Here is a 25,517-nt window from a genome sequence, read left to right as displayed (position 1 = left end):
TTAATGTAGTGAACCATATTTAAAACAATGAAAAGCCATTCAGCCAGAGATAAAGTGACAGAAGATGTCAAGTAAAAAACCATTACCACCCATAGGTACAAAAGTAAAGGCAAACATGATACTCTGCGACTTAAAGCACAGTCTCTGAAGACAACAGCTGAAAGAGTCCTAGGCAGATGGAGTCCTAGATAATATAAATAAATCAGCTTAATCCTTTTGAAAACTAGCATAAAATGTCTGTATACAATCATGAATTCCTACAGAGTAGGCTTACACTTTTTCTGACAGTCTCAAAGTACAGATAGCCCATGTGGGTAAGAACTGCCCTCAAGGGCTAAACATTACCATATGTCACCAGCTTACCTTGAAATACTGGAAAACTTAACATAAAAACAAGCCTTGATATCGTACAAGAATACTGTCTGTCTTTCATGAGCACTGAAAGCCCATGGCCAATTCTGATAAATTACTTCTGGTCATTGCATTGGAAAATTGACTCTAAGTATTGCTGTATGTGCAAGAAACTGCAGAAAACAAACCTCACCACATCATTTTAAGAATATCTAAATCTTCTTGCTGCAAAGGTACTTTCAACTTGTTTTAGTTCTTTGTGCAGAATACATTTTCATATCTTTGAATGAAAGCTAATACAGTGAGCTGGCACTGAGAGATCATGAAGCTGACTCCCACACAAACACCAATGGAATGCCAAGAAAAAAGATAATAAAACAATACGTCCTGGCTTAGGTAAATTCCATGCAAGCCATTTACAACTCCCTTCCCACTTAGCACCAAGGCATTCTCTAGAATTAATAAAGAGCTGTATGTATGAAGGATACTGCTGGTTCCTGCGTGCAGAGAATTACTCTAACATTTTTAAGGAACTGAGAAGACCAGACCTGGCTGTTAAGGGCTTCCTTGCATCACCAATTCATTGATAAGGTGCTGGAGCACAGCAGAAGACTGAGTCATTCAAAAGGCAACTTGATCAACTACTCAGAAAATGTATCAATCTAGTATTTAAAACTGCAGATAATAAATATAAGTGCATACAGAATAATAGCTTATCTACACTGTCACAAGCACACTTCACTAGTATATTTTAGAATGTGCCAACACCACTTGGTAATGGGAAGATTCCTCTATATATAGCTCTGTCATGACACTCAACAGTTGAGTACTGAAGTCAAATCTACCCGGAGATAAATGTACTGGATTTAACTGACATTGCTCAGAACACATTCTCTTCCCACTCTGCATACATGTAATTCTTCTGCTTTTTAGTAGCAATAACTTATGTTCCAATTAAATGTTTATATAGTGCACTTATAAAGACTTCTTGTAACAACAATTTGTATACAAGAAAGTACAATTACTTTATTTTAACTACCAGAGGATACTGCTGTTATATCCCATCTTTATAAAAGTATAAAAAAAAAGTTCAAGTCTGTATGTCTTGAGGTAACTTGCCCTGAGGAAAAGGACCTGGAGGTCCAGATGGACAAAAAACTGGACACGAGCCAGCAGTATGCTTTTGCCACCCATAAGGCCAGTTGTACCCTGAGCTGCATCAAAAGAAGGATGGTCTGATGGATGGGATTGCGTCCCTATACTCTGCTTTGAGAGGCCCCATCTGGAGTAGTGTGTCCAAATCTGGGGCCCCCAGTACAGGAAGGATGTGGAACTGCTGGAACAGATCCAGAGAAGGGCCACAAAGATTATCAGAGGGTTGGAGCACCTCTCCTACAAAGAAAAACTGAGGGAGCTGGACCTCATCAGCATGGAGAAAAGAAGGATCCAGGGAGACATCATTGCAGCCTTCCAGTGCTTAAAAACAGCTTACAAACCAGAGGGCAATCAATCTTATACGCTGCCTAATAATGATAGGACAGAATGGCTTTAAACTATTTAAAAGAGAGGAGATTTAGATTAGGAGTTAGAGAAGAATTCTTTCCTCAGAACGTGGTGAGGCACTGGAACAGGTTGCTCAGAGAAGTTATAGATTTCCCATCCCTGGAGGTATCTTGGGCCCAGGCAGGATGGGATCCTGGACAGCTTGATCTACTGATTGGCAACCTTGCGTGTGGCAGTGGTGTTGTAACTGTATGATCTTCAAGGTCCCCTCTGACCTAAGCAATTCTATAATTCCCTCCCCTTTCTGGTTCCTAAATTTTGAACATTCAAGAAATGATTTTCAGAATTCAGTTTCTCAGAAAAAACATCACCAGGAAAATTTTTCACACACCAGCATTTTAAGGGTCAGTATACAACACTACATAGTGAACTGGCAGAAATTAAATACAAACATTCCACCAGCAGTAAGATTATGTTTTACAATCATGAAAATAAGGGCTTTCATCTATTTTTAAAATTATTTTAGGACGTTTGTAAGAACACTGGAGTTCTTCTTTATGCTCAAAAAAGCGATAGACAAAGATACATAAATAAATGAACAGCATAGATAGAGCTCTAAAATGAAACTGTACCTAAATGTATTCTCTCACAGCTCATTGTTACTCCAACAGTTAATTTTTAATGCTGAAATTACTATCTACTTTGTGATATGTCATGTGGTCATTGGCAGTACTAAAATATTTAACAAGAAGCAGTGAAACCACACACAAAATCATTTTAAGCACATAATTGAAGTTTCCTTGAAAATTCTTAAGTGTCTTATGACAATCCTCCTCTTCTTTGTTATCCACTTTTCAACACTAAAGTATTTACAAACATAAAGCTTGTAGAGCAGTGCATGAATTCACTTGCAGGCACAAATTTGTAATATAGTTCTTAAGGAGTAAAAAGGCTACTATTAATGAAGCTTTATTCAATTTTTTCTTTGTCAAAAGAACAGAGTTCTTCTTTCATTACAGCAATTGTTGTATCCTCATTCCATTACCCGCAGTAGCCATGCAAATTCAATGCTACTTCACCTACTTCAAGTCAGTGCTGGTGAGGTTAGTGCACTCACATGTACTGTAAATTCAGTATCTTGATGTACACAGATACCAGACAACAGAAAAGGAGCTTCTTTAAAAAGCAAGATTTCACAATATGTGGAATAAGAACAAAATCCAACTCCTTATTATTATGAAATATGAAATATTAAATCACTACCAGAGGTTCTATTACAAATAAATAAAACGAATGCCCTCAAATGACAGAGTAAGCAAAGTAATGTCAGATGTGAAACAAATCCTGAAGTTTTCACACCTTAGACAAAACTAAGTTTTCCCACATCTTTGGAATACATAACAGATTTATTTAGAAAAACTTGGTGATATTTCACACCTAATAACACTAATGATGGAATTAAGGGAATGTAAGACTCAATTTTCATGTTCAACTCCTGGCTCCACACAGGACTACCAAAATGTTAAAACACAGAAGTTTGTGTGCATGCTTACAGGTTTTGGTTTTTTGTTTTTAACTAACAAAGCATACATATTTTAAGATGGAGTTTAGTGGATGTCTTGTTATTAAAAAAAAACAAACAAATCATACCTACTATGCTTGAATCCCCCCATCCATATAGATGCCCCTAAAATGTAGAATTTCATCAATACAAAACAGTGCAAAACACTTTAAGAACACAGTGGTCTCAACATTCTGCAGGTCTGCTCCTCATCTGGATAGGGCTCAATCCTTTCAATACAGCCAAATGTTTATTCCCCATCTACCCCAAACATCTCACACACAGAAGCTAATGCTCTTTTCATTTACCACTGTTGCCTGGTGTGGAATATACCTTGCAGTTTCAGAATACCAACAACTAAAGCAAAGGAAATATAGAAAGCAAAAGGATAAAGAATCATCCATCTTATTCCTATTTCTCCCTTCATCAGACAACATCATCAAATTCAAAATTGATAGATTTAAAATGAACAGCATTATGTATATATACATACTCATGATGAATATCAACAACAAAAACAATTAAAAGCAAAAGATGTCACAGAAAATTTCACTTTAAGCTTTGATTTTAGTACACTAAACAGAACCTAAGGCCTACCAACTTTTCATACTCCTGTGTTCATTTAGTCATCACCCCATAAAGTGGTAATATCAACAGCTTTTTATGATTACTTAATAACTGCTGCAATTCTCTCAGGCAGATTTCAGTCACTGTAAGTGTCACTGAGGCACGAAAATACTTGACCTAAGGCTGTTAAGAAACAAACAAAATAAGTTAAAAGCAACTACTCACCAGATTCTCTTCAAACCACTCTCGTATACACACTGCTGTGGCCCCTGGAATTTGATTTCGCAGTGCTTCTTTCTCTTGAGGATCCTCTAACATTTCCAAAGCCATCTTTAGATCTTCCAGGAGATGCAAAATTTGAAATGTGCCCAAATATACTGATGGAGCAGGTGATACAATATCATAAGCACCATTAGCATACTCTGCAGCTGACTTTGTACCTAAAGTAAGAGAAAGCAAGGAAGTCTGATTTCAAGTGACAAATATCTAGCTATTACACACTACTATACTTAGACTTCAAATATTGACAAATTTCAATATTTCCAGTAAGGCTTAGAAATAAAATAGTTACTAGGTAAATAATGAACACTCGAGAATTAAACATGACAGTTTTGTACAAGCATATTTCAACACAGACATTTACAGTGTCTGTTAAATTACAGACTCCAATCTTTACCACAAATCACCTGCAATTTTCCATAGTTACCATGAGATGTCACTAACTTCTCAGCTACATAGAAACCTCCACACACAGCTGAGTTTCTCAAGCAAAACAAGCAATACTCACTCAGCCCTTTGAAAAGAAACTTAAATGAAAATAACCTGTATTACCAGAATTGGTAAAATAAGTAACCTCAAACAATTTTAAGGCACTTCCCACAAAGAACAAACCACCTAAGTATAAAAAAAGTTCAAAAACACAGCCACTCTCTGACATCCTTTCAGCATCAGTAACCTTTCCTGCCACACATATCCCAGAAATGAAGAAACAGAAATTCTAATGTCTTTGAGACTTTTTTTTGTCTTAATACCCCATTTCAACAAGTCATCTTTTTTCAGTTTTAAGTTTCATTTGATACTCATTGGTTTCTTTAACAACTACTCAGAACACTTGTATTGGCCTTACTTCTTATAGTTTATTTTGTTGTCCCAAATACATAACAGATTGCACACATAAACATATTCATTCCTGTTCTCTGGTATAAACAATCCCATGTTTTCTCTTACTTGACTTTGTGGGAGGTACTTACAAAATAAAAGGATTGAGAGGAGGACTGTAACATTTTACATATGTACGCTGGATTGTATCATTGATCCATACAAGGTGATCAAAATAACCTCCACAGTATTTTCACTCTCTTTAACATAATTTACACCTTATATTTTAGTTACAAAAAGAAGTCTTCATTGAGCTTTGAAAATTATTTGCTAAGATTGTTTGCCTGAGCAGCTGTATTTAATTTGAAACAGAAGTATGACTAATTCAGGTTACCCTCTTCAGCACACACTGCTTTGCATTAATCAGTGTTTGTCTGTCTGTTATGGTTGTTCATCTACTTTGATTTGAACACTACAAGTTGTTTGAACCCAATGAATCTAATGGCACTTCATATATAACACCATGTTTATAATTTAGTAAACATAACTCACAAATGCATTAACACTATGTCCTAATACACTTGAATACCTTCTGCACCTAGATGGGCTTTTCACCAGATCACCAGCTGATCATTTAATCCTAACACTGTTTTTCCCATCTCCATCAGTCATCAATCCAAGAGAATATTTTGTCTCTCATTTCTTGAATGCTTAACAGTAATCTAAAGGGAAAACTAAATAATATTAACCAGATGTTGTTCTTCAACCACAGCTTTAATGACTTCAGTTCTACCAGATCACTTACCTATGCAGATGACTGTGCCATTTTAATTCTACTTTTTTATCTAGGTGCTGTTGGTATCAAAATAGTGCAAAAACATCCTTCAACATTTCTAGGATTTAGCAGTGCTCAGTCATATGGGTTGTCATACTGGTTGCTTTCTTTGTTCTGAAGCAACACGTTTATCTTCACTACCCGACTATTTAATACACTTCTAAGCTCTTTTTAAACCCAAAATATCACAATTTAGTCTTATTCCTTTGTTACATGAGTTTATTTTGATATGTCTGGCATAAGACCTCTTCTTAGTTTCTGTCTACAACTGCAGCCAAGATAATTGTATTTCTTCAATATCCAGCTCTAAGACTGCTAAAGACAACAATTTTACCTCCTAAATCAAACTTATCTCCCTAATATATATTTTTTTTCCTTTTAAGAGAATCATCTAATCATTTTGTTGAATAATTACTCTAACTATTATAAGATATTTTCTTGTTTCTTTACATCCTCCTAGCTACCTATGCAGGCTTAGTCTTCCCTGTTTATTTACTTCCTAATGCTGCTTAATTTAGCACAGTAACAACTAAAAATAGAAGACTTGCAAATTGTGTGCAGGAGGGACTTGGATCATGTATCATCTTACATGTTTTCATTTGGCCAGAGAGGCTCAATTCTTCCTTTTCAAAAGAAATGCACACAAACTGAAATCAGAAACAGCATTGCTAGCAGGAGCAGGGAGTTGATTGTGCCTCTGTACTCAGCCCTGGTGAGGCCAAACCTTGAGTGCTATGTTCAGTTTTAGGCCCCTCACTACAAGAAAGACATAGAGGCTCTAAAGCATGTTCAGAGAAGGGCAACAAAGCTGTGAGGGGTCTGGAGCACAGATGCTACGAGTAGATGTTCAAAAACATTTAGATGTTGTACGGAGGGACATAGTGTATTAGGAAATTTTGGTGATAGCAGGTAGATGGTTGGACTGGATGATCTTGGAGTTCTTTTCCAACCTTGGTGATTCTATGAAATCCTATTCTGCCTTATTTATACACAGTGAAGTTCTTTTTAGTAGCAGAGCATCCTTAGCTATTGATATTACAAGTAGTTTCCTCACTTTCCCTCTTGAAAAACTCCATACTAAATGTTTACAGTCTTCTTGCTTAGCAAGTAGTTTTTACAGAGGAAAAGTAAGCAGGATTCAAAATTATTTTATAAACAGCTTTGGTACCTATCCCATCAACAGGCTGACAACTTAAAGATACAGAATGAGTAAAACAGCAGGAAAGAGACCCAGAGATGGACAGCATTCTACCATTGCAAACATTGCTGTTTCTATGCTATTTCTATGACTGTTTTTATATACAGAATATATAAGTAAATATACTAGGAAAAAAAGATACAGACATGGGAGAAACAAAATCCCAAATTAACCCAAAGTAAAAAACCAAACAGCTTATCGGGTTATCTGGCCTGCAACCAATGACTCAGGTGTGTGCCGTCAGATCTGCAGCCAATGCTTCAAGATAAATACAGATTTAAAACAAACATCCTGGGTTTAACAGGCAAATATAAAGCCAAACTGTACAAACCGCTGTAACTTGCTTGTGGACAGTACTGGTAACACCTTCCCATACCACACTACATGCTTCATTGCTTATCACATCTTGCTTTCATTCTTTGATTACAGTGGTGACATGACACATCATTACTATCACGTCCACCTTCTACAAAAATAAGTTGAAATTCTGAAGGAAAGTTGTGTCCATTCATTGTGGTATATTAGTTGTGAAAGCTTCTTATTTCACTGCTTAGATTCAAGTGAATCATAGGCTTGCTTCTCTTATTTGCTTTCCATATAGTTCCATGTTAAGTTGATTATACACGGTTCGACAGAAGGACAAGAACACACCCTTAAAATTAGAATTAAAAGTGTGTAGGAGTAAAGACATGAATTTGCATTACTTAACATATTCACATCAGACTGCAGAATACACTAAACTTAAGCTACACACAGTAGGAAGCTGGATTTCTTTGACTGAAACAAAAAAAAAAGGAAAAAGAAATGCTGCAGTGCAAACAGACTTCCAGATGTTAATAGTAAACTTGACCCCCTACCAGCAATTAGTACGCATCTAACTGCAGTAGAGGCAGTTGTGGCAGGGAAGAACATGTTTACACCACTAGAATTTTACTGATACTCGAGAAAAATGAGCTTAGTTCTGAAGTCTTAAAACAAAAACAAAACAGCAGTAACCTCACTGTATGCTCTTAACCAAGTCAGAGTCTTCCTGTATCTCTTTCTCTTCCCTCCAAGGGCAATAAGGACACAGGGGAATCTGTCATTTTTTTTATATGAACCTCAACATGATGGTATTCTAGGGCATCACAATTAATCATAATAAATGTATACCTTAAATGAGGGGAAAAAAGTAAAGCAGAAAAAAAAAGCAGTGGTTAAAGACAAGCTGCTCAATTCTCACTTTCACATACAGGCAGTGGATGAAGGAGGTTAAGGTTTGCTACTCTTTAGAAAGTATAAGAGAATTATTAAAAACAACAAAACAAACAACTTCAGGTAACACATTTGGGTTACACATTGACCACAGAAACACGCTGTGTGTTCAGAGTTCCTTGCAGTGAGCTGAAAGGTTTCAAAGAAAAGTGCCTTTTGAGCAAATATATAACCTATTCAGAAAACATTATGTGCAGCATTTAAAAATAAATGACTAAGCAGCACTAACATAAGAAGCACTTTTAGCAGTAAAAACCATTTCTTATCTCTCACTTTTCCTTACCCCGTTCTTTACTACTTCTCCACTTCATTCATCCATAAAGCCTCAGTCTATTCTCCCTAAAACTGCCTGAAAAACGTTAACGTTAAGCTTGATCATTAGTGGTTTACAAAGAAATGTTCCCTGAAACTGCTGAGCTTTTAGTCCAGAAAGCAATTAAAGATGATATTTAAAAAAAAAAAAACACAAAAACACAAAAAATCCAAACCAAACAAGCCCACCTTCAGCAGACACCCCTCCATTCCCAAAATAGAGCCAACAGACCCCAAAAGCTGATTTTAAACCAGGGAATGGATTGCTACCTATAAAGCTGAAATACTTAAGTAATTGAGTTATGACATTTATTCTAATCACATTTGGACCAAATTATAAACACATTTATTTGGGCTTTTCAGTCAATTATTGTTGCACTGCTACAGATTTTTTTTTTTACCTGAGTTTTTACTCAATGAGTATATAGGTTGTCCAAATTCTTCCTCTCTCCTTCAACTCTGCAAAGTATAATTCTCTTCTGAAGCACAAGTCTCTTTCTCATGAAGACAGCCCTGAAAACTTGAATTTATGTAAACTAACAGCAAAGTTTGAATAGGACACAATTCAGACTTCTCATTCCTAGGTCTTCCCTCAAAGGAGTGAAGAGGTAACTCGCACAGTCCTTTCTTTTAATACAGTAATGCAAAATACATCACAAATGGTGTGTTTTGAATCATACTCCACATTAGCTGATCCTTAAATGTCTGCTTTTAGATCTTTAACTACAGTGAACAGTAACAGTTAAACTGGATTAGCAGGAAGCCCTAGAAAAGTTTCCAAAGCTAAAAGTGCTAAAGACCACATTCAGATGCAAGTTCCATGTAGCTTGGATTATTTTCAGCTGAGCTTTATTTACAACCACATGCGGAATACTTTAGACAATTTTCAAGAGCCATCTATAATTTCAAATGCAAATCATGTACTCAACCCTTTTCCTTGTACGTGCTTACAAATTTCAAGCAGTGATGTTCAGCGCATTATGTATGGCGCACACAACTGCAACTAAAAGATCTCCCTTATTCAGAAACACAAGCCAATCAGCATTACAGGTGGTGGAAAAAGGAGGATGGATTTAGCAACAATGCTGCACATTTAGCAAAGGCAGGAAAAAACTGATCTTAATGTTCTGAGGTCAAGTATTAACAGCACAGGAAAAACACAATCAACGCATTTCATTAAAAGACAAAGAACAACAAATTTCCATCAATTTCTTCACTTCTCAAACATTTCTCCATAGGCATTTCCACAACAACGACAAAATAGAAAAGAAAAAAAAAGTACACCTAGGGCCACTGAAGCCATTAGTCAATTAAAAATGTTGCAAGTCAACAAGTACCTCTTTTTAGCATTAAAAATACTATAATGGCTGTAGTAAGGCATTGGTAACACAAATAATGTTTCATGAGAAGATGCATCTTTGCAATCAGCAGGAAAATAACTGCATCCAGACTTAAACGAAAGCATCATTTCATAAAAATCATATTCACATTTCCAATAATAATATTCTTGAATCAATTTAATCACCTGAAGTAGAAAATGGAACTGCTGTTAAACTGAATTTGAAGAAATACTGTGTTCGATAGAAGTTTCCTCAATCTACCACATAGAAATATGTCAAACAACCAAGTGACTCATGTACTGAAGAACAGATAATGCCCTATAAACCACAGAAGAGCCTCTGTGTCTCAGATTTTCAATTATGTGGGGCTATGACCATCATAGTTTAAGCGTTGTTCTTTGCAACATACTGTATTGGCAGTTATTTACATTTCTCTCTCTTTTCCACCCTTTGCTGCTAGGCCAGTGGAATGTGACATCATATTCTGAAGCCAGTTTCAGTGTTGCCACTTCAAGCCAAACTTACTAAACTTTGCATGGCAAACTGCACCATATCACATTTACCAGTTTGAATTCTAGCTATGAAGTGCTTGCAACATCAGAGAAGTAATTAAATATTGGTAGGTAATTTCCTCCACTTCACAGTGGCAGAACCATTCCATTAATCCTTCTAAAGACGGAATCTAGGAGAGCAATACTTCCAAAACTAATAGACACTATTTGAAATTTTAGCACATATGGACTATCTTCACATGAACTTCATCTCATGCTGTTCCATATTCCCAGGACATATTATATCTGCCTTGAGTTCAGTTACACCAAACTATAATACAAATACCTATGATGTATGGATTTTGTTTTACATAAACACAGTGCAGTACTGCAGTTCAGGTATGCTGTTATTGGTATCCAGTTCATTATGTTTTTCTTGTTTTATATTGACAGTCCTGCTTCTCTATACTCAGAGACTAAAAATATTTCTACATCTTGAATTAAATCTTTAGTCCTATTTTCAAGATATCTAATTCCACCGTTTTGCTGAAAAGCCAGGAACACATGCAAGGGAACTCAAACACCAACTTAATCACAAAGGATAGCTTTGTCTTTTACAAAACCAAATGTTTAAGTTGTTTTAAGTCAATTGTTTATAGGAAACAAATTCTCAGTGCTTGTCAGCTCCATCAGATTTTTGTGGTATTCACCTGTTTACAGAGAGGTTCCATCAGCACTACAAACAGTATTTGGGAGGTCTTGGCCCTCTATCTTGTGCTCAGACCCCCACATCTGTGAGAAAAAAATGCTTACAATAGTGAGAATATGGGAAGCATGTTTGGGACAGCAGTCCAAATAGCTATAACAATCTCTTGCAAGGTCAAGCACTCAAAATTGAGTAAATTCCAAACTTCAAGTTGCTCTGGCAACCTTGAGGAAGGAATGAGTAGACAATGCCTCACAAGTGCAATGATCACTCAAACTGCCATGAATTTCATATATTTCTAAAACACATTCCAAAGCTACATTTGAGCAGTTATGCAAGGTCACAGCTTAAAAGCTACAGTGTATGTAAAAGCCTGACAAAGTACAGTACTAAATAAGCATAATGGTTGTATGTGTGAGCATATAGTTTGTGAGCTCATGTCTTCAATGGAGGTTAAACACAAAAGATCAGAGTCAATGTGAAAGATTACAGATTGAATAAATACATAAATGGTTACAGTTTTTAAAAGGATTAAAAGATTCAAAATAGTTATAGATCTGTTATTGCTTACAGCTTCTAAGACATTAACTAACTAGCTTTTCTAAGGTCAAGTATCTGAAGCTAAACTCTAGCACCTAGCAAGCTATAACAAATGCTACGAAGTGAAGATAAACATTTAATCAGACATTATGAGCACTGTTTTTATTAACTATATTATTTTTATTAATTTACTCTAATTTTTTAGAATGATTGAAGGTCACTTTTCTTTTTCCCCATCTTCTCCAATCCCCCTATTGTCTTCATACACATTTTTACAGAATAGTTAATGATAGGAAGCTATATATTCCTCTATCAAGGACCTGATTTCAAGTCATCTACTATTTAATTTCCTTTTTAATATCTCTATTGCTAAACAACCTATATTTTCTAGCTAATGGATTCAAAATGTCACCATTCTTATAGTGATCACAGATTTCTAAAATGCTCACCTTAATTCCTAGTAGTAACAAGACAAACAAGTACTGTAGATATAGCATCTCTTTTGTTCAGGAAAAGAAAAGTCTAAAATTATTGAACATGAACTATAAAGGGAAATACGGTAATCACAACTGAGGCATAGATTGTGAACACAATTACACTTCATTTAGAAAATATAAGAAAACTACTCTACTGCAGTTGTTGCTTCAATCTATAAAGCAACAAACTGCTCGTTATTTCAATTATGCTGTTCCCATCATCATTTAATTATAGTTTGTGTCAATTTGGTATTGGAAATGAAATTCTACACAAATCCCTAAACAACAAGTTATAACTTAATTATACACCATTGCTATAGAAACTAAACTTTGAATGTGAAAATGGTGTGAACCTTAAATAGGTCAGAAATCATAAAAATAAAAAGCCATCTGGTAGTATAAAAAACATAAGAGGAAAAAGGTTTGGGCTATTCTCTATTCACTCCACACAACCACAAGAAGCTTGCACTGCCTATCAGCTGCATGTCAGCCATTATGCATTTCAGATGCAACATCCCTTCAGAACAGACCACCAAAAAAAATGGAATTAAGCGCTCTCTGTCTGGTCTGGATAACTTCAAATCCTTATGAAGCACAATAGAAAATTCTATCTTATTTAAAATGCAGTAAGACTAGAGCTTACATCCTGAATGAAATCTCTGAGTGAATATCTGTCTGGTTGTTCATGGGTGAAGCATGAAGTCATAAGGAAATCTTTCATTTTCTACTATTTTAAGTAGGAACTCAGTGAAAACCTTACTCTACAAAAACTAAAATCAACTAAAATACATGTATCAGGTTTTTTTTTTTTTGTCAATTAAAGTTCAATTTCTGATAACCTAACTAGAGCTCACTTGCTAATTCATAACACATCAAGTAACATCACATAGCTCTGGAGCTTGAGCTCCTTCATTGTTGTATTCCAATTAAGAAGGATCAGAAGCTGTGGTCATAGCTGACACAGACAAGGTGATGGCTGAATGCAAGTGTACTGCCCTTGGAGAGAAGGGAACTTAAATACTAACAAATTACTCTGGCTCATTAATCTTTCAGTACTAACACTGAAATACTAGTACACATCCATATGATAACATTTATATTTTTGATTATTTTTCTTTAAGTAATAATTGCTGGAGCTCCTATTAAAGACTACAGTAATTACACTGATTAACCACTGAATTGAAAGAGGTTCTCGATCTACACAGGACTATAGTGTTCTGACATTAATTTTTTTACTCTTTAAATTTACAACCATTATTCACAGAAGGGAAAAATGGATTTCCAAATTACTAACAGAAGTATTTTGACATAAACTAAAGGTAAAATAAAAACTATTTTAATTCATTATGATTTATTTAAAAGAAAAATTAAGCAAAGTTTATAAACCTGTGGAGAAACACATTTTAATGGATGGGGTACAAGCTGAAGAAATGAGAAAGTAGTGACTTGGACAAGACACAGATGGAGGCGATGTCATAAATGTGCGCTTCAAGTAAAGAATATGTAGACAGATTTGACATATGAATGCTTTCTTTAAAAACTCCCTCTGTTTCAAGTGCAAGGCATTCCGGCTAATGGATAAGTCATGTTCATTGACAATCACATTAGCCCTTTTTGCTATTTTAGCTAAATAGGAATAATCATTTAGTATGCCTAATTTATATAGCTAAAAGGGTGGGTTATCAGTAAAGATGTACTGAAGCATTAAAGACTTGGGAACACTGACTTATCTGTCAAATTTGATCAAGTCCAAAGAAATTTAATTTGTTAATCTAGTTTGACAGTCCTACTCTCATGCACTCTAAACGCTAATATATTTTGTATTGCACTGAGATGCACAATCTACTTTAAGACTTTATTTCTATTAAACAGAATCATACAGTAGGCATGTTAGCATTTGAAGTAAGGGATTATACTTCCACAATTAAGAAGGCTAAAGTAGGACTACAAATCTGTAAATATTTGTATTGTGTTTGCATGCCTGGTTCTTTCCTCCAAATGCTAGAATAGGGCCTTGTGCTCTAATAATAACTCCAGCTATAAGAATGTATGGTTGTTTTCTAATTAAATATAGAATTTATTTGCACATGTATACATAGATATCTAAACATATTTGTACACATGTACATACTTACCCATACTCAAACTTCAAAAGTGAAATACTTCTAGACTTTCCAGTTCCCTGAAGCTCTGATTAATGATCATTTTATCCCTGGAGCAAAGGTTTCTGAGGTCATGAGGAAAACACAGCTCTTCCAGGTACCCATACAGGCCTCATTCCAAGAAATACCTCTTTATCCAGCTACTTTTGGAAAAATCATGAAATTTAGCCTTAGTCTTTGAATCCAAAGCTGCCTAGATTATATTCAGATACCATGGATGCATGACCTGAAATTCTCTCAGTAGCTGATTTTTACAATCTCCAGTCTGATGAAATAGCTCAGAACAGCTGACTTTTGCTGTTTCTACATTACTCTAAAAGCACCTATGTTTCTGCTGATAATTTGTCCAAGATTTGCATAATATAGTATGTATAAACCTGCAGCTAGGAAACTTGTTTGTTTCACGACAGTTCTCATTCTGGGAGAATTTTGTACATGATTTCTTCTCCCACTGCACAGAAGAGAATAATCCTGTTTTTCAAATGCTCCCCAGACTGCATACAGAAGCCTAGTGGATTGAATTAGAGAGAATCAAACCTGGATAGTAACCACGTTCCTCAATTTGAGGCAAATTGAGATAATCACCAGTATCCAAGAACAGGCTCCAGACACATTCAGTCTCCCAATCATACCAAAATATGCAATAAGCAGTTCTGGAACACACAGAAAGAAGATTAGCTAAAATAGAATGACCAGAAAAATTTAAAGTTATCCTTTGTTAAAAATCACTTTTCTAGTTCTACTAGTGGAAAACAATAATTAACAAACAATTCTCCAAACTATTTCAGCTTTGTGTTACAACTAAAATGAAGAAACAAAGTAATATTTTTTTGGTTGGTATGGGTAGATATATTTCTGAAATCACATGGGAATAATTCAGTCAATATTGATGAGGCTGGAAATTTTAATTTTTTCCTCCATCATATACCTTAATATTAGCCTATGTTCCACATAATACTAAATATAACTGGAAATAAAAAAAATTAAGTGATGTGAAGTCAAAGTCAACATTCCTGAAGCTGTCAATTTACTCACAACTCTGTGGAAATGAACTCTACATACAACTAGCACACCTAAGTCTTTTTGGTTTAGTCTGGGTATCAGCACCACTTGGTTGAGGCAGTCCCAGTTATGAGTACTGACAGGGTGGAGAACTCAATGAGAGCAACCCAGAGGGGAAAGACTTGGGTGTCTTTGTGAATTAAAAGGAGGTTGGAACTGGATGGCCCTTAAGGTCCCTTCCAACTCAAGCCATTTACTGATCCTAGAAAAACAGCTGTTACAAACTCCACATATGAAAAACAAGTCTTAAATCCTTATTTTGATAGGCAACAACAGCACAAAACAGCTGTGAATGGGGTGTGCAACCCACTGATAAGTGCAAATTATTTCTTACATAATGTGTTTTTCTTCTCTGTATCATCACCTCCATAATTGTGGCAGCTGAGCAGAGGGTATAAAAGTAACACTGTTAGGTAGCCTGGAACTATTTAATTCTAATGCTTATTTACCAGGATGAAACACAGATGACTGAAATTGATGAAAACGTATGGAAAAAGTCTGAAAATAATCAAAATCATGATAGTATTTCCAACACCTTTCTTCATAAGAAAACATACCACAGCTCCTGGGAGAAAATCAAAACCTAATCTTAGAAAGTTAGAAATCTTCTCTTTAAACTTTTTTTTTTTCCCCTCTTGGAAGATATAAATTTTCTGAACAAAAATTATCCTAAGAAAAATCTTCTGAAAAATCAAAGATACATGCATCAATGTCATCATCAGTGTATGCTGGGCAATGAATCAATTATATTATAAGAGAAAAAAACATCCAAATGTATGCAGAGAATTAAGGAATGTCCAGGACTCTATGTTGCTTTGGAACTTTTAAAGCATTAACTTTAAATAAGGTACAGCCCAGGCATCACAAATTAAATTTAAAACCATTCAGTAAATGATTTTCCATTCTGCAAAAGTGAGATCACAGCCCAACCCAAATGCCTCTTTCAGGAGCTCATGCTGAACACTGTGTGAACACAAACCCCAAGGCTACTGAGTCCAAAGCATAGAATTACCTTCTTCTCTTGGATGCGGCAGTGTTGAGACAAGAAGTTTTAATTGTGTTACCACAAGAGGATCAAGAGACAGTAAATCCTATCTTGCATCATACCCCTTACTGGCAAAAAGCTAAGTAAAAATAATGCTCCAATTTCACTCTTGGGTATGAACATTAACAAAAAGAGCCATACATTTTAAATTATTAGGCTGAAAACACTATCATGAATATTTTATATATACATATACAAACAGAAAACTGCATTGTTTATAAATACATACTAATATACTTGTGTGTAATATACAGATATATGCTAGCCAGATAACTGAATACCTTGGTGAAAACATCACATTCTTCAACAAACACAGAGAAATAAAAAACTAAACACAAACCAAAATCTAGAATACACTATTTTACAGTAAACTAAACCACCAAGCACACTATAAATGTAGATTTTCAAACTAGTCATTGCTGTTATTTTCTACAAGATTTCAATAAAGTTTTAAGTTACCACGGGAAATAGGATTTCTTTAAGTTATCGTAACACTAAAACAAATGCAGTCTCTTATTTCCATAGTTATATGTCTGAGATAGAATGGTACATTTTCTTCCATTACGTTACTAAATACTTTCTTCACAGAATTATCAAACCATAAAAACTTGTGTGTCACAGGGAACTTGGCAAACTGAGACAAATAATTAAAGACAGGGAAATCATAAGAGGTAAAAAGATGAACAAGGTTTAATATTAAAATAATCTGATGTAAATAATGCTTTATTTATACCTGCTATTATGTCATCCATCTGCTCCAAGGCTGCTTCAAGCATATGACTAGCATCAGACGCCATGATCTGCAATTTGTTGAGACCTTTACTCTTCTAACTGAAAGACAGAAGAAATCACATGCATTATACCACACCCAACCAGACAGAAAATCCATAATAAAACAGTTAAATACATTAAGCCATGCAAACAAAACTCCACACTATCAAAAATTCAGCTTTGTAATACAAAAATTAGCAAATTAATCCCATTCCCGATAGGAGACATGGATTTCTGAGGTACTCATTCATCACTGATGCAACTGTTTCTTAAGGTTCTTTACTAAAACAAAGAAATACAGATGGGAACACAGCCAAACTCAGACACTGGAAATCTGATATTTGCCTGCTCGTCATTCTTAAAAACAATCTTCTTGATTCACAGATCTGCGTATTTCCAAGCTTTAGCACCACAAGAAGAGGGTTTTAATAAATGAGCAGATGAATGTGGCTTTTACTGTTTCTGGAAAAAAATATATATATTGTTTGAGCTGTGATTTGACTGCTGCTATAGGAGTAAAGAGTGAATGCATACAATTCTGTTGCTGGCTCAACCCCAACAATAATTATATTTAACATTTTTCACTTCTGACCTTTACATTATAGCACCCCAAAATCAGCAGTTCTGAAATGTGCGTTTATCATACTATTACTTATGCTAATAATTACAGTGTCAACTGTCTTCTTCTAAAAATGTATACAACTATCTCTGGTGTTCATTCAGTGACAATTTTTGGCACTGACCACCATAGCCAATGATGCTACCAATCACCAAAGCACCTACATTTACTCTCTGTTAGATTCTTCCTAAATACCTGAATCAGAGGGATAAAACCAGATTTAAAATAAAAATAATTATTTTACTGTCATTTCTGATGGACCACCAGAAAAGAAAACCCCTAAGAGTACAGTTAAGACTGACTCCATATTATTATCTATTTTCAGTGCAAGAAAACCAATGTAATGGAAAAATAATTAGTAGCAATTAAAACTGCTTTCTTTGTTTATAAATTACAAACCCTCAGATAAAGTACTAGTGGAAAGAAACACAAAAATACAAAGAAAACTAATTTATTAGTAACTTCTATGTTATCAGTGAGCTGTGTGTGCTACATCCACTCTGTTCAACATACACAACCATTATCTAAAGGGACAACTGCAGGAATTAACGTCTGAAATTACTAGGCTCTAATTTGAGCTCTGCCATTTAGCTTGTCATAATGGTTAAGCCATTATCTAATTTCAGTTCAAACACATTCAAAGAGCAGCATGTGAATACCATTTTTTTTTAAAAAAAAGGAAAAAACAATTTTTAGTTTCACCCAAGGCAAATATCTATGAGAAATGACCCAAACACCTCATTTAATGTTACTGAAATTAATGGAAATTATCTTCAGAGTAATCCTGAAAGTCATGATGCCAGCTGATATCAAGTTAAAACACTGGAACGCTTACATGTGAACATTTCAAATCCTTCCTCTGATTCTGTTGCTTTTCCTTGATTTTTGTAGATTTACATCTTCTGTTATCATATTTATCTGCTAGTAGCTTAGCAGATCAAAAATATTAGAGATAACCAGTTCTTAACTGCAGTATGTCACCTTCCTTGCAATTTTTCCTCGTACTTCAAAGCCGCAATAACATGGGTCACAGTCACCTCAGTGAGAAGAAATCCACCTATGGTAAGCAGCTGCCAAAGAGGTGCCTAGGCTATCTTGCTGCTTGGGTGGATGTGGAAGAGAAGAACCACTCCCCCAGATATCTATGGGCCACCAGCTGTGCTGGTAAATCAGGACAGCAGACTGGCTCAAATATGAAAAGTGAAAAATACTAAAAGCAGTAAAGAGTTTCTATCACTAGGATGCACTATATGCTCTTCCTCGTTCTCTAAGTCAAGCTGTGTGCTTTAAAGTAGCTAGAGAACTGCAAATTTATTATTATCAAACTGCTATTTCTTAAAAACATTACAAAGCATCTTTTCAACCATGAAGTGTGAGAAACTTACAGAAAACACTGAAACATTACGTACTTGAAATTTCACTTATGGAAAAGCTTGCAATTAAGATCTTGAAGTAAACCAGAAAGTTTTGTTGAATAAAAAAAAATACCACAAAACCTTTCTCCTATCTCCTCCCAGCCTCCACCCCCCTCCTGTTTTCTCACCTGTATCTGCAGTGTATTTGCTGCTTAACTGCATCAAGCTAGAGTAAAATCTGCTGATCAAACAACCCTTCATTAAATTAAGCAATGCGCCTTGCTGCAGAGCGATAATGTAATATTACTTGCTTGACATCTTTTTCTAGACAGACCTGTTGCTCGTGCTTCAGGCAAATCTTATTTTCCCAGACACTCCCTCCTTCAGTTTGACTGTTCCAAGCATTATTATGAAGCTGCTTATTAAATCTCATGCACCTTCAGTTACAGTTTCTGATCTAGTTCTATAGAAGTCCCAGAAACTTTGGATTCTCCTTCTGTTATTGTTAAATAGCGTTAAACAAGATACTTGTACCAATCTCAAAGCATGTTGAGAGCCTAAATGGGATCTGTCTATTTGCTGGTATTTGAACTGCAATTCTTTCTACAGCTTTCCTTCCTGAATGACATCAACACATGCAAAACACCACAACCTATCTACATACACAAATACATATATTTTGAAAAAATAGTTTTTACTCAGTTCAGCAAAGCTGAAAGAACTTCTATATCACTACATTAAAAGCTTTAACAGTTCTAAACTTCATCAGATCATATGAACTTACATAACAGTAAAATACAAGAACCAGTCTACTCACCTTTTCACGTCCCAAAGAAGAATTAACTTTCTCCTCTGATCACCAAAAAACTGCTATTAATAGCCAAAGTGCTACTGTTAGGCAGATGTAGGTCTAAATTATCAACTCTTCTAAGCCACACACTTACAATATTTTAAAGCTCAGCCCACAGATAAAGAAACTGCAGTCCTGTTTGTCGTAATTACCTAAGTAATAAGATCTTCCAGGAAGTGCAGAGCAAACTGGTCTGCATGCCCTAAACTCATTTTGCTCAGCTAGCTTTACCCTGTAAATCCCAATGTGAGATTAGCATTTCAAATAAACATGTCTCATAAAGCTAACTTGCTTAGAACCTGTACACTTTGCAAATCCCTGAACCTAGTTTCCTGTATGTAAGCCTATAGTTCACTGTGTCCAAAGAGAACATAACACTTAACAGATGCATTCACAATTATGAAAAGCCTAAGTTAACTGAATCTTTCATGACTATTCAGAGATTAGAGTAAGATTTAGGCAACTCTTATGTACAATCTTTTTCAATGTGTACTCCAAATAACGAGACTGCTAATGTTATCAGTCAAGGAGAGGGTGGGGCTCCCAACAAGAACTCCAGATCTTTTTGGTATAACTTGGTATCAGTGCTCTGGGCAGTCTTCAAATTCCTCTTGCATATAGAAAAAAACAATTAAGAATTAAATACAGCAGATTTCCCCCCCTATTTTTTTTCCTTCTCTTTTATTTTTCCCTAGGATAAATAACCACATGTTTGCAAACTGTGTCAAAGATTCACGCTGAAAATATCACTTTGCTTTGTACATGATAGCATAATGAAAGATAAGTGTCTTGGCTAAGGCTCAGAAGTCCTCCACACATTCTTCAGCTGCAAGACAACTCCTAGGCTGGAATGAGCATATGTGCACAATTTCCACCCCCACTAATTCCCACCTTGCTTCTCCCCCAGCCACACACAGTACTGTACATGGTCACCCCACAGACCTACAGTTGCTGATTCATCTCTCCAACTTGGCTCTGGTGCTGTCATGAAGCCATCAAATAGCAAAGTCATAAATACGTATTTGGGTGCTGGCCTTTTAAAACCTAGCATACCTCTAATTAAGTTAATCCTTACTTCTAAACTATCCACAGCTGCTGGGAAAAGAATTTCCGACAATCCTTCGAATGGCAACCTAGTGAAACACTACTTATGCAGCATCCTCTGAGACTATACACCCCAAATCATATTCATCTGATTACAGGTTAAAATTAAATTGAATTTGTTAATATAAGCACTACCTGCTCTATTTCCTCTTCATGTGCTTATTGGAAAAGACAGAAGGGTAAACAGAAGTCTTACTTCATTCATTACTTTTTAGGTCATGAATAAAAACAAGACAAAAGCTTTTCCTTTTTAATAGAACAACTAAAACAGAAATAAATATCTTTAATAGCTAGGAAGTGCAAAGGATGCACCAAGGGGACGGGGGCAGAGATGGGAGGGGGTGTAGAGGGGAAAGCTCTAGACAAGTGTAGATTTGCCCAAGTTGCACAGAGACTTGAAGAAGAATCATTTCACGTCTGTTCCATAGAAGAAAAGGACTGGGAAAGTCAACACTCTGCTGAGACTCCCCCTCTGAAAGGATATCCTTAGCTTGAGACTGCTAGTACAATACTTCTGTGACGGAAACGAGCTAAGTTCGTTACCTAATAGTTAAGCTAACTTAGATAGGCAAGCACTATAAAACTACCACACTGTATACAACTGAGAGAACTTAAGGAGTAAGAACTGAATCATTTCTAAATGTATTATGAAAAAATACTCTAAAACTAAAGAAAACTGAACATAGTTAAATGTACTTCATTACAATGTAGCCAAGTCAGAAGAGCAAACATCTGTTTTCAAAAATAAACTTAATGAAGTCAGCTAATTGAGTCTGAATTTACGCACTGTATGTAGTGAAAAAAAAAAAGTAAAACAAAAGCACCCTTAAATATCGAGTAACTGTTTTGGCTGATTCTTTATGATAGCTAAAGAACACAGGTTAGTTCATAGCTCCTCCTCCACAAGATGTGGGTGTTATATTACAGTTGTTACTGGTACTGGAACTGCATTTCCCAGCTCATGTTTGTGCAAGGTCTCATCCTTACATATAAAAGCTGACACTGACAGAATGGCATGAGAAAAGTGGAGTTTCTTCAGTGCCTCCCTACAGCAGTTTTATCCACTGCAGAAAGCCCTGCCAGTTTGTTTTAGAAAATATCTCAAATCTTAAACACTTGAAAATTTCATTTTAAATTCTTATCAGACACATGAAGCTTTATCTCTTTTGCATACAGTATCAAGGGAAACTCTGCAGCATCTGACTTAGTAAATCTTAAAATAGAAGTTGCATTCAACATGAATTACTTCTTGTTTTAAATGATAATAAAACCCTGTTTTTATTCAGCTATCATCTAATTTCTAGCTTGTTAAAATGAAAAACTTCAGAACACTGCATGTCCCAGTTTCCTTTCATGAGGGTCAATACTTCAGTCAAGCCTTGTGCAAGCTACTGAACTCCCAGGAGGCTGTGGATGCCCCATCCCTGCAGGCATTCAAGGCCAGGCTGGATGTGGCTCTGGGCAGCCTGGTCTGGCTGTTGGCAACCCTGCACACGGCAGGGGGTTGAAACCAGATGATCTTTGTGGTCCCTTTCAACCCAGGTTGTTCTATGACTCTATGAAAGATATATAGTGAGAAGATTAAGATGATTAACAAAAGCATTCAAAGATTTCCTCAATAGAAATTCTATAATCTCAGACAAGCTTTAAGGCTGGAAAAAAAAACACAAAGCTATTAAAAACTTGCGAACAGGGGAAAAAAGTAACATGTCTTGTGGCTTATAAATGGCTTTCTTAATCACAAACTGCATAGCAATCATCATGTCTCACAGATGTTGAGGAGCTTATCTTCTCTGGATTTATCTGATTCCTTTTTGACTCACTTTTAAAATGCTTTTTTCAGTGAATGCTCCCTATATTACCAAAAGAGTGGTTACAGCTGCCCACTTTACATACCACTATTTTTAGTACCTTCCAAGTCCTATTCCATTTTCTCTCCTACAACATACTCTCTTAACTGAAGATATCTCTCCTCTGAATCAAACCAATCCATATCTTTCAACTCACTTAATGAGATGAACAAGACTACGTGTAGCATTCAGGTTTCTGACCTTAAGAGAAATGACACAAAAGAAATACACAACGCATGATACATGTGACTGTGAATGCTTCCACGCAACATGAAAGCAGCCAATCTTTTTAGAGAAACAACTCCACCTTGGAGGATTAAAAGGATGGGAAGTGCTAAGTATTGCTTAAAATAAACTGACAGAGTAGAAGAGGGTTGCTAAAGGACACCAGTGGATACTGAGACATGCAAGGTTCCTTCATGTTGCAGAAAAACAGAACAAATAGGAACATTAGCACTAGAAAACTGACTCCCTGCCATCAATATAAAGAATTTAAACCACAACATTTTCCTGTTAAAAAAAAAGCTCAGGTTCAACCCCACAGAGAAACAGTCTAACATAGATGCAACACAGCTACTTCTGAATATTTCTCATTATCAAGTGATTTACCTCCGGGTTACCTGGGTTATAAAGCTCTATTCTGAATTTCCCTCAACTTTATCAACCTGATAACAAAAACTTCTGAGGTCTGAACTCAGTTTCAGACATAAATTTTAAGAAGAGACAGCTTTTTTGATTTGGTGAAATTAAATGCTTCCCCACACTGAAACAATTTCTGCAGTACTTCAGGTGGTTTAACATAGCCCACCCTGCATCTCTGCTCACAAACATACTGTATTAACACAGGCAGGAGCTGACCAGTATCAAGTACTTCCAATAACACATACATTTCAGGTTCAGTAGTTATTTTAGGGAAAATGACTGTGGGAAACAAAGGAAAAAGTCATACTGCTGCTAGAAACAGCAAACAATGTAAGTTATTCTGCTTGGATTAAAAACATTCACACTAAGAATAACAAATGGGTCAGTATGAAAAGGACCATATGCCAACATTATTCACCACATCACTGAAAATATAAGTTTCACAGCTGCATCAGCTTCATGCCTATGACCATTTTAATTTGATTATTTCCTGGAGATTAATAAAAAGGCAATAGCTGTCATGTTTTACTACCTCTAACTAAAGAAAATGTGTAACCAAGAAGTAAAATCTATCCACAGTGTGTTAAAATCCCAATTTATTTGACTCTTTGCTATTCAATATGTCCTTGCAGAAACGGCCAATGAGTAAGTAAGTTAATCAGGTACCGTGCCACAGCTGATGTCTACATTAGAGAATAGTATATTCTGTCACACTGACTTATCATACTTAATGGATTAACATAAAGCTTTCTAATTATGAGTGAAATAATTAGTTAAGGAAATAATGATGCAAATCAATAGCTTGACATCCAAAAGCAACATCCAGTATTTTTAAAATCCACATAGTCTACAAAAACTTGTAATAACTCCCAGTTGAAGAAACATTATTACAGGTGGCAAGGAAAATGTGTTATCCTTTATTCCTGTTTACTCAGCAGACCTTAGAAGGAACACAAATACCGAGATTAAGCACCCCCTGAAAATAGAAAATGACTTTAGAGGATACAAGGAGCAGCCCATAACATACATGTGACTGGATATATAGGTCTCTTCAATGAGCTGTTCTATGGAGAAGCTGTATTTTCTCCCCAGATAATCTATTTAGCTAGGAAAGGATCTTAACAGTGTCACAACACTAAAAACATTCAAGGGCTCAGCTTTTCTATATCACTTCTATCTGTTTAGGTTGTTACTGTTTCCTCTCTATTGCTATAGCTGGAAAAAGCACCCTTCATGTAACCAAATATCCAGTTTTGACTATTCAGCATGATCTTTATATAGCTAACAAATGAGTTCTGAAGTGACCAGCACTCCGCTTCCGTAAATTAGATACATCCGATACAACATGAAACAAAAGAGAGCCTGGAAATCTGCTGTTACATATAGCACATTTTACAACTGGCCCTTCCAGGCATTTTGAAGTTCCTACCAATGACATAGTACATCACACTGCATCTGCAGAGCATTTCAAAGAATTCAACCAGATTCCCTTCACAAATAAATACCTTAATTACTTACATATGAATAGTGACCTAAAAGTATTTGCCAAAATAAAAACTGTGGCCTAGAAATTGTTATAGTATGTGTTATTTCCAACCTACCAAAAAAAAAAATCTCTAACATTGAAATAAACTGAAAAAAAACTGAAATAAACTGAACTGAAATAAACTGAAAAAAGTTACTATCTCCAGAAAAGAATCAAAAAACCGTAAAGATCATCAAGTCCAACCACAACCTAACCATGTTACCCTAACAGCTCTCCTCTAAATCCTGTCCCTGAGCACCACATCCATACGGTTTTTAACCGCATCCAGAGATGGTGACT

At 35.6% G+C, this 25,517-nt stretch overlaps 1 protein-coding gene across 7 annotated transcripts in view; it reads right to left on the bottom strand.

Moving 5' to 3' along the window:
* Positions 1–25,517, bottom strand: part of PPFIBP2 (PPFIA binding protein 2) — a 90,024-nt gene that overhangs the window by 54,529 nt on the left and 9,978 nt on the right. For 6 of the 7 annotated variants that reach the window (XM_015863951.2, XM_015863952.2, XM_015863953.2 and 3 more), the window contains 2 exons: positions 17,235–17,332; positions 4,208–4,422 (listed from right to left, as the gene is read on the bottom strand). In XM_015863951.2, the coding sequence (XP_015719437.1) occupies positions 4,208–4,422; positions 17,235–17,298 (279 nt within the window). In that variant the 5' untranslated portion in view covers positions 17,299–17,332. Of the gene's footprint in view, positions 1–4,207; positions 4,423–17,234; positions 17,333–20,063; positions 20,186–25,517 lie in introns of those variants that run through there. The other variant, XM_015863950.2, reaches the window with a different exon arrangement.

Source organism: Coturnix japonica, chromosome 5, assembly GCF_001577835.2.
Source record: "Coturnix japonica isolate 7356 chromosome 5, Coturnix japonica 2.1, whole genome shotgun sequence".
Taxonomy (NCBI): Eukaryota; Metazoa; Chordata; class Aves; order Galliformes; family Phasianidae; genus Coturnix; species Coturnix japonica.
This window is presented reverse-complemented; position numbering and strand designations above follow the sequence as displayed.